General features: G+C 37.1%; 1 protein-coding gene across 2 annotated transcripts in view; it reads right to left on the bottom strand.

Annotated features, from left to right (window-relative positions):
- The window catches only part of SLC36A4 (solute carrier family 36 member 4), a 93913-nt gene that overhangs the window by 65108 nt on the left and 11274 nt on the right, over positions 1–17531 (bottom strand). For both annotated transcript variants that reach the window (XM_071555881.1, XM_071555890.1), the window contains exons 5-8: positions 16220–16315; positions 14549–14633; positions 4900–5127; positions 4021–4119 (exon numbers count right to left, since the gene is read on the bottom strand). In XM_071555881.1, the coding sequence (XP_071411982.1) occupies positions 4021–4119; positions 4900–5127; positions 14549–14633; positions 16220–16315 (508 nt within the window). The remainder of the gene's footprint in view (positions 1–4020; positions 4120–4899; positions 5128–14548; positions 14634–16219; positions 16316–17531) is intronic.

Here is a 17531-nt window from a genome sequence, read left to right as displayed (position 1 = left end):
TTGCAGCACTTTTTAATCCTGTCACAAGTACCACTCAGAGTTTACCACAAATTAATACTAACCAGATCTTTGATAGCACTAACCTTATTCCTGCTGTAATAGTTGTAGCAACAAGCAAACAACTTGCCTAGACTTCAGCAAAATGACAAAATTGTTCTGATCTGCCATCAAATAAGAATTTACACTGATCTCACAGGCAGATATGAACGGTTCAATTCATCATATTAATATCATCAATCCATCATATTAATTGCTTTTATTTTAATGAAAAATATCTCAAAATAGTTTTATAACACTGGCTGATTAAATGTTTAACTAGCTCTTAGTATTACATAAGTACTAGTTTCTAGGCACTGCCTGGGTTTTGTTGAGAGTCTATATTTCAATTACAAATAGTCTACCTTTCCTCCTTTGAGTTATTACAGACTCAAATCAGTAAAACTGAGGTTCTTAAAGTCTATTTATCTATGGATTGACTATAGCCAAAGCAATGATATTCCAAATTGCTTCCATACTGTTGATTTTCTTATTACACAGGGACAGCTAAGCAGTTCCAGGCTAATGACAGAGTTTAACCAAAAACCATGTTCGTACACTCACCATCTATAAGAGAAATACCATCTCTCAAGATCAAGAAGAATCTAGAATCTGCTGTATCACTGCAGCTCCCTAAAACATGTTTCCTATAGTGAACAAGACTTTCGGCTCCTCTATGCTATTAGTCTCACTAATTTTATTAGTTACTAATGAACTACAGTCATATTTTAAGTGATGATGTGTGCTAAAAGAAAAGAAAAAAAAGCCAATATATATATAGAAAGATTTTTGGAAAAACAGGCTGGGGGAAAAAAAATCTGTCCTAGAGTATTTCCCTGGTTATTTGGTCCAGAGAAACCAGACAAACATGTTTCCACATAGAACATGCATTATGAACTGCCACTTATTTTCTGGAAACACTACCCTCTCTTCTGTTAATAAAACCAAAATCAATTACGTATCTTTGAAAATAAATCCTCCCAACTGCTACAACTAAAGTAGATTGCTTCATACTGTGCCTTTATAGATCATTAAATATTCTTAACAGTAAAGACTATTTTAAATGTAACAATGGTGGTAAAACCCCCACACTGAGAGCACTTTTCCTCTCTTGTCAGGTTCTGCTTAAGGTGACTCAACCAGCCCAAAACCCTCAAAATTTCATTTACTGTCCCTTTTTATAACATCTAATAATCTGGCAGCTCTCGGATGAAAATTAGCATAGCTCATGTTCAGAATCAAGGAAAATGAAAAACGACACCTCATAACTGCTTCAGGCCAACCTATTGCATAAAATTAATCAATCACAATCAACTTTACTGATAAAATTAGGACCTTAAGGCTTCTGCTCATAATGCCATGATCAGACAGCTTCCCAGTAATATGTGTTCTTTGCAGACATTCCAGAACAAAATCTCAAATCAAGTCTCTAACTGCAAGACCAAGATTACATAAATCCATTTTGAATGCCTGCATTCAAGCAGACTAAGAAGCCAATCTAATTAAATGGTGGGCTATTTTCCTGACCAGAACAACTCAAACACACGAATATAGGAATGACAATAAATGAGAAATAAGGTAACGAGGTGTCACATGCCAGCTACATACAACAGGTTTATGATGGCAACTTACAGAGCTGTACAAACTACTTATCAATTAAATCAATCACTAAGAAGTGTATGAAATATTAATTATGTAAACGGCAAATGTCTGTCTCACTTTGCTTCACTCATTTTTTTATTTCATGCTTCAACAACTTTATTTAGTTCTGATTATTCAAATCCATAAAATAATCTTTTTCTTCAAATCTCTATGGTGAATGCAAGGACAGGATAAGTATGTACAACAAACATTCTGCATGTCCAAAATATCCCTGAGAGGCAGAGACATCTTAATATCATTCTGTATATTAGGAAGAAACATTTAAGCTCTAGATTTTAACTTTACACTAATTTTATTTTGCAAAAGTAGTATTTTTTTAGTGGTCTTGTGCAATGTAAAAATACACACAAAGTATATCAAACCATAATTAATATAAACATTTAATTACTTTGTAAACACCAGTAACAAAGTGAAAAAATTTGCTTTGAAGAGAAAGTAAATTATGACCAAGTAAAAAATTGAGACAGCTGACACAGAACTACATCTAATTCCTATATAATGCTAATGTCTAATAATATTAAGCAGTGTTTTTATGTTTTAAAGGTACAAACAGAATGAGCCCTACATCATATGCTCTTGAATAAAAGAGAGTTCAGAGTTCTTAAAGATGTTATTAGTAACAACCAGGGATTCAATCAAGCAAACGCTCTGGACAGCTCTTCAAATGTTTGCACTGAAAGTCTGCTGCTGATGCAAATTTAAGGAACTGTCTAATTTGGGATCTAATGTGCCACAGAGTAATTACCATAAATCAATTCCCTACCTATAATTCAATAAACTACTGCTACCACATGATAAGCCTTTCCCACTTTCCTGAGATTCCCAGGACTCACTGGGGATCCCTTGACTATGAATACACACCTGTGTGCTAAGATGCAGCACACTGAGTAAATCAAATACAACCGGAACATGTCCATGGCTCACACAGTAAGTGCAGTCTGTCCTAGACAGCCTATATCATTTAGAAGTCACAACCTTGTGTAGTCCAATCTGTCTCTCTCTCACTGAGCATGGGGTTTTTTGCCCAGGACCTGTGGGCATCAATCTCAACGAAACAGCTGACTTCTTATGCTGAAACTTCCAGATGACAAATGAAGAATTTCTAGATACACTTAGACATATGGTAGCTAAACCTCTGGATCAATCAGTTCATGTGTGAGAAACAGTTGAGAACACTTTGAAAACACACTTCTGTAACATAATAGGAGTTAAAAGCTTTTCCTATTCAGCTCTTCTGCCACTGATGAAACAGCAGCAAGGTAAAATAATCTGGTTTAAATCAGAGCTGACAATTCCAGAAAAGAAAGCAGATGTGAAAATCTTCTGTTTTATATCAATGACAATCATTTCAGATTAATTGCATGCTGGTTTAGGGTTGCTTTATTTGGTGGAGTTTTTTAGTTTGGGTTTTTTTTTGGGGGGAGGGATTGTTTATTTCTTTGGTTTTTAGTTTTAAGCATACAGTAACACTTGCTGAAGTATGTAATTATACAAAAAATAAAGCACACACAGTAATTTCCCAACAATTTAAAGACATTATGACCTATCTTTCCTGTAAGTCTCTTTAGCTATTTTTTAAAATATCTAATGGGGAACAAAAGTGTTTCATTAACCAGCAAACTTTGCCAGTCTGAGATGTAATCAGAAAACCCTTAGAAACAGTACTAAGACTGAAAAATAGCCACTTTTGAAAACTCAATTTTCTGAGTGAGAAATCTATATAATTGACATCTTTCATGAAACAATGGGGACCTAAGGTTGATTGTCAGAAGGTCATGAATCCAAAAAAGAAAATTGGAAATTTATATCCTTTTTCTTATCTTCATCTCGATCAAGTCACATCTATAGACAAGTCTTAAGCAAGAAGAAAAATGTTTTGAATAAATCACTTAGTCCTTTTTGACCCCAAAGGAAAAGAAGTATGATGAATACATTTCTATTTTTACACATTCATCACCTAAAACAGAGTGCCAAATCACTATAATTACAGTATAATCATATTATTAACTGAGTATTATATTAGTATATACCATATTATGATACTAGTTATTATTACAATATTGTTTCAATCAACACATTCTTGTAATTTGGGAAGGGGTTAAGTGTCCAAGTAGCAGTCAGTGTTCACCAAACTCCCCTGTGATGGGGATGTTGTGTTCTCAACTTTTGCCGTTTTCGACCAGACAAGTTAATCCTTTCCAACCAACACAAGAAGTAAGTGCTTCAACAAAAACAACAAAAGAACAAGAGCAGTAAAACCGCCTGTATTCCATCATCTAGCATAGAACCAGTGATATTGAAGAGTCAGCAAAAAGCACCTACCACACCAATTCCTTCAAAAGCAAATACTGCAGTCCCAAAAAACAGTGGGTATTTCTTCCAGCCAACTACTGGAGGCAGTTTTCGAGGATCTCCTATATCCTGAAGAAAACAAAGCAAAACAGTGCTATGTAAAATGCATTAACTCTCCCTACAATTTTGATTGATGCATTATATTGTAGAAAAGAAAACTCAGTACACGTTGACATTGCTATTTACCGTTCCTGGTTTTGCTCCCAAACTTTATACACATTCATAGCCACCTTCCCACACAGACACTTGCAGATATATTTATTCTATGTTCCTATTACTGTGTCATTAGAAATTTTCCCACTTAAAGTATGACACTGGTGTATATGTGGGAGCATCAATTAAAACAAAAGGGAAAGCACAGATCTTAAGCTTAATCTTCTGCAAACTTCTCAGTGTATTGAATTTTCTAATCTGCTTCTAGACCGCACACATATTCTTCATAACCATAAGGGACACTAAAAGAAAATCTCTTTATTACAAGATGAGTTCCTGCAGAACAATTAATTCCCCAATTTTTTCTATATAGCTTCTCCTGCCTCCTCATCCAGCCAATATCTCTCATTGCCTTCCTCCCCATTCTCCATTTGCCACTCATCAAAATACAGATTTTTATTATTTTAAATGCAGCAATATTATCCTTTCTTTCAGAAGTGCCGTAAAACTCTTTATTTAAAGCATGTCATAGATTTCAAGGTGCCTACTTAAATTAAGATGCCTCAATTAAATACAAGATAATGCTGCCTTTTAGAAATTGTCAATCAGTATCTATCTATCACAGACCAACTGCCCCATGCAACAAACACAACCTGCCACACTGAAAAAAACAGATAATAGACCTTTTATACTCACTCTAACAATATACTGGTAAATAATCACCAGGCTGACAGCCATGGACAGATTGGCAAGCAATGAAAGCAAGGACAGGCTCTTAAGGTCACGAATAAAGACCAGGAGGACCAGAAATGGCAAGAAACACAGCATGTATATCCGCAAATCAATATTCCTCTTCTCAGACGAACTGGTAGTGGTACTACCATTCATGGGAGTATTCTTAGTTTCCAAGAATCCTTCATGGACCTTTATTAAAAGAAAAAGAAGAGTAAAAACCAAACAACAAAAACCCAATGTGTTAAACAGTGGTAGCAGTGAGTATATAGTCACATTGCTGTTTTCCTATTGGGAAATTTGTCCTTCTGCATCACATGGTGAGAGACAGGAATTTTGAGATCCCTGTGCTTGCACTCTCAGTGCAGAGGAGAAGACAAGGCACTTCCAGCAAGAGGTTCATCCTTAAGGCAAATGATGAAATCAGAACTTGAAAGCAACATTATCCCACCACCAACTGAAGAGGAAATCCACACGTGCAGTCTGGATCAGATTCCCTCAGAAAGGGAGAGTTTGGTAAACTGAAAGCAAGCAAGACAGATCTGGGCCTTTATCTTAAGAGTAAGGGGGTTAGATGACAAACTGCCATTGCACCCACATTCACTGTCTCATAACCTTAAGCCTTTGCTATGCATGTCATAGCAGCATACCTACAAAATAATGTTAGAACATGAACACAGAGGTCTTTCATTTAATTCAAATTAATTTTTTCACTCTTCACTCTTTTCTTAATGAACATTAACTCAACTTTAAAAACCACAAGCTCTGAGAGAGCTGAGTCTCCTGTGTTCATTAAATTGATCTAAATTAATAGTAGTGCACAATGTGAAAGTGTATTGGGGTTCTTTGAATATAACAATAGTTGTCAGTCATGCAGTTCAGAAGATTGATTTGGGGACTATTCACAACTCTCCTTGCTTCTTTTGAGAAAAAGTCAATGTGGCTACAACTGCTAAAAATTTGTTTTGTGGAAATGTACACAGAAATCTGTGCTGTGTGCACACAATGATGAAAATGTCCAGAGTTGGTGCTTATTTTGCTTGCTGCAAAATGGTAACAGTTCAAATCCGTTTAAATTTCATCATGCTGTTTCTCCTAGGAGTGTATCCTTTCCTTTTCCCTTCCACTGCATTCACCATCTTACAAATCAGCACATGGCTGTATTTAATCTGTTCATGCTGCATAAAGCCTTTGAGTTGATGGCTACAAAGAGATACCTAGACAGTGAAAAAAAAAAACAACTATTTCTTATAGCACAGAGAAACAAACACGATAAATCAGTATATAACTGAAAGAATATTATAACTCCTAAGTACTCTCAAGACAACAAACTACTATAGTCACATCTTAATATACGACTGAACTCTCAGACTGTATAACCCTACAATCACAGGAAGTGTACAAGCATAGCAATTCTCAAATATAAATTGTCCTTTTCACATAGTTCATAGGCATGGTCTCAAGACTGATTAATTTAAGGGCAATTCTTGCAGTGTGGTTTGTTCTTTAAAATATCAGTTATTTTCTGCGACAGTGAAATAATACTATTATAGATCCTGGTTCAAAAATCCAAACACATCAAGCTGTTAACAAAAGGGGCAAGTATTACCGTTACACCATTAAGTTGTTATTTAGCCACAGCATTTCTAAGCAAACACCATAATTACCAGTACTTAATGACATCTTTTTATAGGTTACAGTAACTCAGAGCTATTAATTTTTTACTTGGAGGAAGGGGGCAAAATGGAGAAATGAGGACAGGCCGGATATGGCAGCCAATCAAAGCATTGTGGGTACTATGAGACTTTCACAAAGCAGAGGGAGTTAGCTGATAACGTAAAACCAAGTGTATGTAAACCACGCAAGTTTACCAAAACTCAGATTTTACAAGTCTAGCAGGAAAAAAAATTTGCACAAGTCACTTTATTTCCATTGTTTCAAACAATTGACAAACTCAGGAAGACAGAATGAACTTAAAATTCTCTGTAACAAAAAGCACTATATTTTTTTCATTATGAAAAAAGGAAAGATAAAAGATACAGTTCTGCAACCATATTTTCCGGACATCTCACTTTAAATGAAAACAGACACTGGTCATTATGGAAACACTGATGGGTTCCACCTTCCAAGAATCTTAAGTATCACTTGCAAGGCATTTAACATCTGTTAGTTTTCATTAGGATAACGTTTTTAGAAAGCTACAAAAAAGAGCTAATTACATTTAGAATTGAATTCACACAGCTACAATAAGTCTACTTTGCCAAGCAATAAGTCAAACACTTAACCAAATTACTTCCCTAAGTCACATGAAATAAAGCTCTCTGTAGAACTTTCCTCCATTCCCACCGTACTTTAAACAGAAACACAGAACAAGCACTTCAGGCCTTTCACACAAGAAAATGCAGAAGAGATTTCTAAGAATCACAGTGTGATTTGAGCACATAAACCCAATTGAAAACCTACATTACAATAACTATTTAACCCAGTATGCTTCAATTTATCTAAACAGCTGTAGTCTGATGAGCTATTAGAAAAAATTAATAAAGTACTCATTCCCTGAAAAAAGAAGCCAAACAAAAAAACAGTAGGCAAGATACAGTTCAGGTTCTAAAACAGATTTTTAAAATATTTCAGTATAAACCAGCTTCTACTCAAATAATTTCAATCATTCAAAAATTTCAGTTTTGTCTTAAAACAGATGCACTCAGTGTATGCAAATCACAATAAAAAGTGCCTAAAGTCAGAATTTTTTTCTTTTTAATTAGCACCACCATATGCCAACTAGATATTCATCTGGAGTTCACTGGCTAATACAGTCAGAAAATGCAATGTAAAATATTCTATAAAATTCTAGTCAAGTTTGGGTCTCCTGTGATCAGCTTCCCTGATGATGTGTACAATGAGATCACACCTCCACTGTTGTGTTAGGTAAGTATGGCCATAGAAAATAGCCTTTACAATTATCTGCCTTTAACTTTCACAAAAATACTGAGGAAAGCACAGACAACAAACGCGCTACAGTTGCACAAAACTCTCCCTAACCTTCATTAGATGACTGAATATTGACGCAGAATGGACAAAACACAGCCAAACCACAACTTGCTATGTCTCCTTGACCCCAGCTTCTCACCTCCCACTCGCACCTTTCAGACATGAACTATATTCCTGCAATAAGCCACAACACTGTAATCTGCTTTACAATAGTGTAAGCATGGTACCCCTTCTCCCTGCACTGTTCCCTGGCCCAGCATCCAGCAGAAGAAGAAAACAGAGGCCAAATGGATTCTCAAGAATGCCATGACTTGCAGGAACCTGCTACAGATCCTGTTCCTTGAAATAAAGTTTCAACAAAGAAGGGCATCAAAGACACACTAGTTAGGAGGAAAAAATAAAAGTGAAAAATTATTACATTCTGAACCTGATCAGCACAGATTAATATTTTGCATAAACCAGATTTGTAATCACAGCTGTCCTTAGTCTGAGCCATGAAAAGCATGTGCTTCTTGTATGCTTTTAATGCAAAAGTTGCAATTCTAGGGGAATAAATGCCTCTTCCACAAAATACACAAAGTCTTCTTAGTGCCCCTTCTCTTCTACACCATCTCTCATGTGAGTCACTGTGCCTTGTCAAGTCTCCTACCAACTACAAAAACCACTGTATTCTCAGCAGTCTTCTCCGTTACCTCATCCAAAAACAGAGGTCTGGAGTCACTGAATCATAGAATAACTTAGGTCAGATAGGACCTCAGGAAGTCTGTAGTACAATAGTTTGCTCATAGTTCATGTACCTACGGGGTCATACCACATTGTTTCTCTCTCCATTCTCCAGCTGGATCTTGAAAACTTCTAAGGATGGAGACTCCACAACCTCTCTGGACAACTGGTTCCAGTGCTTGACTGTATTGAAGGGGGTTTTTTCTCCTCAGATCAGAAACTTCTGTGCTGTTTTGTGACTCTTGTCATCCCATTTGACCTCAGTAAAGGACTTGGTTCCATTATCTAGACAACCTCTTTGCAGTCCTGGAGGGCTGCTCTTAGGTCCTCCAAAAGCCAAGTTGAACTAGCTCAGTCTCTGCAGCCCTAATAGAACAAGTGCTTCAGACACAGTAATTTCAGTAGGCTCCCTTGAACTCACTTCAGCTTGTCAGTGACTTTTCAGTACTGGGGATACCCAAAACTTCACAGAGTTGGTCTAACAAATGTGAAATAAAGAATGACAATCACTTCCCTCCATCTACCAGAAATTCTTCTGTTCATACAACCAAGGACACTGTTTGTTTCCTTTGCTGTCACGGCACACTGCTGGCTCATGATCACGATCACTACCCTCTGAGTCTGACCATACAAACAGCAGGTTTTTTCTCCTCAGCTAGTTATCTGTCCATCCATCCAGACCCTAATAACCTGACTGGATACAAGGATATGCTGTCTCTGACAATAAAAACCTTGCTAAAAAGGCTTATAAAGTAGCATCGAGTGATTTCTCATCATGTACAAATTCAGACTTTTTTCTTATAGAAGGTAATCAAGTTGGTCAGTCCCTAGGTGAACCCATGCTGACAGGTTCCAGTCACTTTATTCTCATGTGCACAGAAACATGCTTCAAGAAGAGCCAGTTCCTGATTTTCAAAGGCATTGAAGAGGTTGACTGGCTTGTAATTCTCCAAATTATTTTTCTGGCCTTTAACGAAGATAAACTTAACATTTGCCTCTCCCTGGTTCTCAGGAACCTCCCCAGAGTGTAAAGCCTTTCAAAGACATCCATTTCTCCCAGCACTCTCAGATATAGCCCAGATTCCGTCTTTTCTCTTTGTCTTCAAAGGACAGCAGTGACACTGCTTTAACAGTATAAAGCAGGGTAATTTCTTACTCTCTTCCCATCTTTGTTCTGTGTGGTCACAGCTGTCATTGTATAAATGTATTTTGTAGCTCAAATGGAACAAACCCTATTTACTTGTGATAGCCTTCACCCTAATGAGATCAGACCAATCCCTGAAGATTATTCTGCTGTAAATCTTAAGAAATGTATATAAAAAAAAAGAAAAGCAGAGCTCTAGCTGAAACAGCCCTGATTACCAATGTCTACCCTATGAAGGATTATGGATTTGTATAGAGAAAAGAACACATGAAATGGTTAGTTAAGTTCCACTTACTCCCTAATAACTGCTGAAAGCGCACACACTTGTCCCAGGCAGAGCATTTTAGAGATCAACTTGCCATGGAATTAAGTGGTTACTGTGTTACTAATACTGCTAAAAACAGCAGTATTGGCTTGGGTAAGTAGGAAGTTTCCAAAATTGACTCTCCACTAGCTATTACTTGCATGCAGCAAAATGTGAAGCCATGACTTCAAAATTAAAATTTCAATTTACTTAAAAAGAAAAAAAAATTTAAAGTTTCAATTCAGCTGTTGAAAGTTTCAGTTCAACTGCTGACTGTCAAATCATTTTTGTTATGTCCATGAGCACAAGTTTTTGCATTAGTAAAAGACTGGGGTTGAATGTTATGTATACACACATGCACATGTACATACCATGTAACACATATTACGGGCACAGTTATACTGATGTAAATGCACAGGAGGACGATTTGTTCCCTTTTGTGGACATACATACCTTTAAATCAACTTCATATCAAGAGATCAGCTTTAGCAACATTAGTCAGGGCAGTACCAGTAACGGACTTAGAAGAGGTCACAGGAAATATCCCTCAAAGGTGCACTTTGAGACAGGACAGAATAGTGATCCTGTACATTGACTCAGAAGAGGCACACCAGGTAAGATCCAGCAAGGCTTAAATCTTGTGGGAGAGCTGAACAAACAGGCAAGTTACTGGCAGGAGTCAAAAAGTAAAATCCAAAACCTATAGAAAGCAAGTATCACTACTCTCCCTCTTAGAGTGGAGGAATTGGCTGTGGGAGATTTGACAGTAGAGAGCAGCAAAGGAACACTAACAAAGATGAGATTATATTGATTTGTTCAGGTGTGGACTAAGAGCACCATCACTTTGAAAGTGTTTTCCTAGATTCTGCTTTTAAAAATTGATCAGGTAACACTTAAAACTGCTTCAAAAGCAACAAAATCCAAAGCACCAGGAGGAATTTGGGGGGTTTAAACTTTCTCATACACTGTTTAGCTCAGTGCAAGTTTACTGCTGATTGTGTTAGGATGGACTATGACTCACTTTCTATCTAACCTTATGTCCTAAATATTAGAACTACTATAACCTCAGTCTCCTATTCTGGACAACAATCACTTTAAAACTCTCACTTCTCTGCTAGTACATTGGTGCATATGGCAGTCATGCTGAGCCAAGAACACAAGATACTGTCTCTAACTGTCTTTGTCCTAAACAAAACAACATTATCTGAAGAGTCAAACATTTCTCTAAACCATATGAGGAAATATGGTTTTAGAAAGGAAATACATGGCCACTTAAGTCACTAGGAATAGTGATTTCCCCAGACACAGGACTTCATCAGGAGTTACTTCAGTTACTCAAGTATCGAGTTACATGCTGGTGTGATGTCTGAAATGGTTTTTTTCACCTGATGTCTCATTTACACAGCCCAATCACTGCATCCACCAACTCCAGCTGTATCCAGGGAGATCAAACACTTGTGCAAATCTGGTTATCAGATTCCTTTTCCACTCACAAAACAACTAATGCATAGCCAGTGTTTGCAAAAAATTCAGCTCAACCAATGAACACACTTCTTACAAGAATTATCTCAGAAGCAAAAAATACTTCCGTTTTCTTAGTCTCTTCAATTGAGACCACTATCTCCTTACCTGTATCCCAAAACCCGCTCTTTCTGTCACACAAATTATAATGCAGAGATATTGGTCAAGGAGTGCCATTAGTAACATTTTTACTGTGTTCTTCCTTTAACTTAGTTCTCCCCTTCCTGCCCCTACACCGATTCCGCCAGTTCATCTTCCCCATCCTCCTACTACCTCAAATAATAACAGATTTTAAGGCTGTCCCGATTTGCGTTCTTTGGTGCCCTCTACAGGACATATTTCTGCAATCGAAAGTTGCCAGGAAGAAACCAGACTTCCGTCTTCCTCCCACAAGAGTAAGCACAGGGCAGCCTAAATCAAATGCATTTGGAAGTGGAACTCCCGACTTGCTAATGACTTTAATCCATTCATAGCATCCATGTTATGGGTGTCTGCAGCTACTGCTTTTGCAGTGCCTGCTTTTCTGTAAGAGCTTTCAACTCTTCCTCAATAAACAGCAACAAGTTTGCTGAAAAACATTGCAGATTTTTTTCTGTATTTACAAAAGCCAAGGTCAGCAAGTGCTCAATCTCATGTTTTGCTCAAGGTCACAACACATATATAAGAACTGGTTAACAAGATACATATTTGATAGGAAAGGTTTAATTGACATTGCAAAGAAAAATTTATTGCAATAAAAATCTCACTTCAGAAGGCCAGGAAAAGGACATCAGAGGATTTTTAGGCAGAGACAGATTCAGACAGTAGGATTGTAGTTTTAAGGCTAGATTTTTACTTTTTTTTTTCCCAAGACACAAATTAAGGGGTATCCAGGTTCCAAATACACAAATTCATCTCGACAGGATCTTCATTTATAGACTTTGGAACACTTTTTAAACACAATATAAATACTCATCTACAAGGGAATGAAAAAGCCCCATACTGTCTTCAATGCACTAACTCCTCAAGTGGACACTTTGCTTCCTAATTAAAGTAAAGTAAGCTATGCCAAAACACCTGTGGTCCAGCTTCTGAGTAGAAAAAGAATCCATATGAATGATTAATGCTCAGTAACCTACCATACCTTACTCCTCACTCACTTCACTAATCACAGGAGCATTCATAGAATCACAGAATTCTTTAGGCTGGAAAAGACCTCCAAGATCATCAAGTCCAACCTTTGACCATCAACAACTTGTCAACTAGACCACAGGTCTAAGTGCCCCATACGGTTGTTTCTAGAACACCTCCACAGACAGTGACTCCACCACCTACCTGGGCAGTCCACTCAAATGCTTAACAACCCCTTCCATGAAGAAATTCTTCCTGCTGTCCTACCTGAACCTCCCCTGGTGAAGTTTGAGGCTACATCCACTCATCCTGTTGTTAGTTGCCTGGGAGAACAGACCAACTCCCACCTCATTACAACCTCCTTTCAGGTAGTTGTAGAGAATCATCTGGTTCCACCTGAGCCTCCTTTTCTCCAGGCTAAACAACCTCAGCTCCCTCAGCTGCTCCTCATAAGACTTGTGCTCCAGACTCTCCATCAGCTCCATTGCCCTTCTCTGGACACACTCCAGCACCTCGGTGTCTTTCCTAAAGTGAGGGCCCCAGAACTGGACACAGTACTCGAGGTGTGGCCTCACCAGTGCTTCTGCAGACACAGGTCCAGATTCATCCTCATTAGCTTTATGTCAAATGATGAAACATAATCTCATGAGCAGGAAACATAGTGGAGTACATTGGGAGATTCTTTGCATCTTAAAAAGCCCATGGAGGACAGAGCACTACAAGCTGTGTTTGAGCATCCAACCTGTGCTGGCTGACCTTCCTTCCTTCCACAGATCACCTGCTCAGACACACAAACTGCTGCCTGCAGATGCTGAGGATGCAAACAGGAAGGACCAACACACATCAGGGACGCCATCAACAGAAGAATCTCCACCTATGAGAAAGAGCTTAGAAGACTGGAAAACAAGAGACAAAACACATGAATGAAACCAGGAGCAGCTGTCATGAAAGTGCTACCCATAGTTTTGTTTCCTTTTCTCAGTGATGGATGATTGTGGGGAAGAAAAGGGATAGTTGGATTTTATTGAAAGGTTTGGAGCTGCTTGGGAAGCGTATAGGCATATCTAGTTGTGATGACTCATGCAATTTTTAGCTGATTTAACCAACTTCAGGGATAAAACTGGAAAAAAAAGATGTGACCAACTGCAAAGCATTCACAGAAAAGCAAAACCAGTTACGAGATTCTATCATGTCTCTCCTCTGTTAAATATTAGACAGAATGGAGACAGGATAACAATATTCAAAAATATAAATGGTATCAAATAGAAAAGAATAAACTACTGAAGTTAGAATATGAAATAAAAGACTTGCAACATCAATAAGAAATTTTTAGCTTCTACAAAGAAACAGCTGTCTAACAGATAAGAAAGCACTGGAACCGACTACTGAGGAGGCTGTAGAAATTTCAACACCAAGCATTTTTAGGAACAAAAATCAGGATTGGATTAGATACAGTGGATTCTGTGAATGGAAGGGACTAAAAAAGAATCAAAGAAATATTCCAGTGACATGAAAAGGGTAAAATATGCCCAGGAAGTTGCAGGGAAAAAAGGGTGTCAGCAGAAGCTCTAGGGAAAAAAAAAACCAACAGGGACAACTGGCTCCTAGATCCATTATCATAGCCTACCTTCTATCATGTCCACAAAAAAGTTTTAAATTCAACAAACAAGGTAGAAAGCAATAAACGCTTTCACAAGATCTGAATTCCGTTCACTTTGCACACTGCTCCTATTTACCAAAAGCTTTATAGGGACAGGAAATAAAAGTGAAGAAAAATTAATCTAAACACATAACTGCTTCCATATGGCAACATTACTCACTTGTTTCACATTTTCTGCCAAGAACACAACATAAACGCCACAAAATCCCAGCTGTGTTATCACTAAGAAAAAGTCCACAATACACCTGAGGGAGAAAAAACAAACATACATTATACTTAAGACTCTAATAATTAACCCATTGCTACCTAATATGCAATTACTGCTTTTCACAATAGTCAAAATGCCAGACTCAAATGCCACATTAATCTCACAACTACTGCAATCCATGCTTCTCTTACAGCAAAACAGGGTGGGCTTTGTATGTGGGTGTTTTTTAAGTAACACTAAGTAGGCATCAGTTTCTCAAACAAAAAAGGAGCTCAACATATTGTAAAGTGGCATAAAATGAAATACAAAGCCTTAAAAATGTGGTGCAAATAATAACAACAGACATACATATTTGATGCACATATAAATTCTGCTGGCATCCTTTGGCCCCTAACACAGCAGCTTTCCACCGGCACCATATATATATATATATATGTATATACTCTAAGACATATAAGCTGCATTAACTCAAGAAAACACTTTCACATCTTACCAGGCACGTCTAGGTCAATGTATCCAAAGACACATTCAGACACTGTTTATCACAGAAAAAACACTAAACTATGGTTCAGATTGTTTTGGAAAAAAAAAAGTAACACACAATGGTGGCCTGAAGACACAGTGTAATGAAGCTCTGCTTGAGTCAAGCAAACAGCAGAGACCTGCCTCAGAGAATGGATTTGCTGCAGTAAGGCATCTGTGGAGATCCAATTGCTGTTTGTGGCTTTTAACTCTTCGGTGCAATAGAGAATTTCCATTATATATCAGTATAAACCAATTTTCCCTCTAATTGAGCTCTACTCCATTCCTATGAAATCATCACAAAAGATCTTAAAAGAACTAGCTCACCTTTTTCTTACTTTAAACAAATAGCCAAAACCTCTGATGCAAGATGCTACATCCTTGAAAATAATAGGAACAAAAAAAAATTCTTCCACAAGTGAGGTAAAAAGCATTTTAAAGTAACGTTGAGCAACATGTCTGTTTCCCTATTCACAATTTCACTATTGTGCAGTCATAGCAGAAACTCCACAAACAGCTATGGAGTAACAAATGACAAATAAAAAATAATAGTAATTTTTAAAAGTGGGATAAAGTTTTTAACAGAGACATCAAGCTATTAATATCTTCATGCCACTATTACAAAAAACAGTACATATTTCTCCATTATTTGTATGTTATATTTAAACAGGAATCAAAGAATCACTTTGTTTCCTTTCTGAATAAACACATTAAAGTAATTATCATCTGCAGTGTGAACCTACTTAAGAGTGAACTGTGATGCAGAGAAATGCCAGTAAAAGAACGAAAACTTAAACTACTTCACAACATAAGACAATATAGAATGCATTTTTGGTAATAACACAATGCTTCCTGTATTACTAAACAGAATTCTTTTTCTTCACAGCTCCTGTAGACATGAAAACTGAGATGCCTAATAGAGACAGACATCCTCCCATGTCACCACTGCCAGCCGGCAGCAGGAAATAACAAATAGCACTGCATAAAAGCATTCTTAAGGAAGGTAACATCTTAGTGAAAAGAAATTCTCCTCATCATTCCAAATGTAGCCATTAACTTTCAATAATGAATTTATAGGATTAAATTCTAATTCAGACTTACCGGCCCCAAGCAGCACGTTTCTGAAGAGCAGTCAGGGGCCCCAATTCCATGGCATAACTAACGGTATCACTATATCCCAGTGAGGACTTTTTAATCCTGAAATCAAAAAGTGAAAAAAAGAATGAGTTACTAAAAACTATAAAAGCCTAGAGCCCTACCTTGAAAATGCTGTTAGTCTCCCGTGATTATAAGAAGTTATCACATGTAGCAACATTCTGCTGCTGCTGAATTTCAGAGGGTATGGTTTGGGCTTCTTTACCCCTGCAAGGGATATTATTTAGTGCTTTTCAAGCACGTGAAACACAAGGTTGTTTCCCCCAGTTCAATAGTATTAAATGAGTTTCTTACAGAACAAGGGTTTTTTGACAAATTAATCCAAAATCAATTCTTAAAATATAAGCTTGAGAAATTAATATCAAATCTAAAAGTCACAAACAACTTGAATAGGATTCACCATCTCTTCCTGCATAAGCAGTTGCAATTGATTCAATGATCTTATTTCAGTGATCGTCTTCAAAGACCACTCAAAACTATGGTGGAAGAAGTGAAGAATTCAGGAGTGACAGGGTCCATTCAAAATACAATGTCATTAATGTGATAAAACAGATTTTCCAGCTACAGGGACATGAAGAGTTTTGCAATTCTATTCAGTTCAAAACCTTCACTTTTTAAACATGAGACCCTCCCGCTGCTTCTCTTTAACACCTGACAACAAGATAATAGCGTTTAATAAAAGTCACTATTAATCAAAATGCTCTCTCAGTCTGAATAACAGTTTCCCCCTAGTATTGCACAACTCACTTGGAGGAGTATTTAGTGTTTATCTGCTCACTAGCCTCATTTTAACACATTCCTTCAGCACTACAATATCAAAGAATCACGTTGTCACAATACAAAGAGACAGAACTCTTATATCATGGAAGACATTAATAGCATCTCATAGTTTATCTTTTGTTTCTATAAAGTACTTATAAACTGGCTATTTATAAATTATACATTTTTCAAAGCTCTGAAGATTCAGAAGCTATGAAGAAAGCTTTGAATAAAAGGAAAGACTAGCAGACTGAAAACAAGTAATTAAAACTGATTATTTGCTAGCAACTGGGGAACACATTAAACCAATTTCATTTTGTGTATGAACAGAGAACAAGTATTTGTTCAATGCATTGCACAAAGCATACCCATCATTTATAGGTGCACAGTCAGAATTTGAGGTTGTGTCACACAAGAAGAAGATTCTAAACTGACAGAAGAAACTGGTACAGCATCAGGACATTCTGAAGGCCAAACACCACAAACAGAAAGGAGGAAT

The sequence above is a fragment of the Pithys albifrons genome, chromosome 1 (assembly GCF_047495875.1).
Source record: "Pithys albifrons albifrons isolate INPA30051 chromosome 1, PitAlb_v1, whole genome shotgun sequence".
Taxonomy (NCBI): domain Eukaryota; kingdom Metazoa; phylum Chordata; class Aves; order Passeriformes; family Thamnophilidae; genus Pithys; species Pithys albifrons.
Note: the sequence above shows the minus strand (reverse complement) of the source record. Positions and strands in the feature narration are given on the sequence as shown.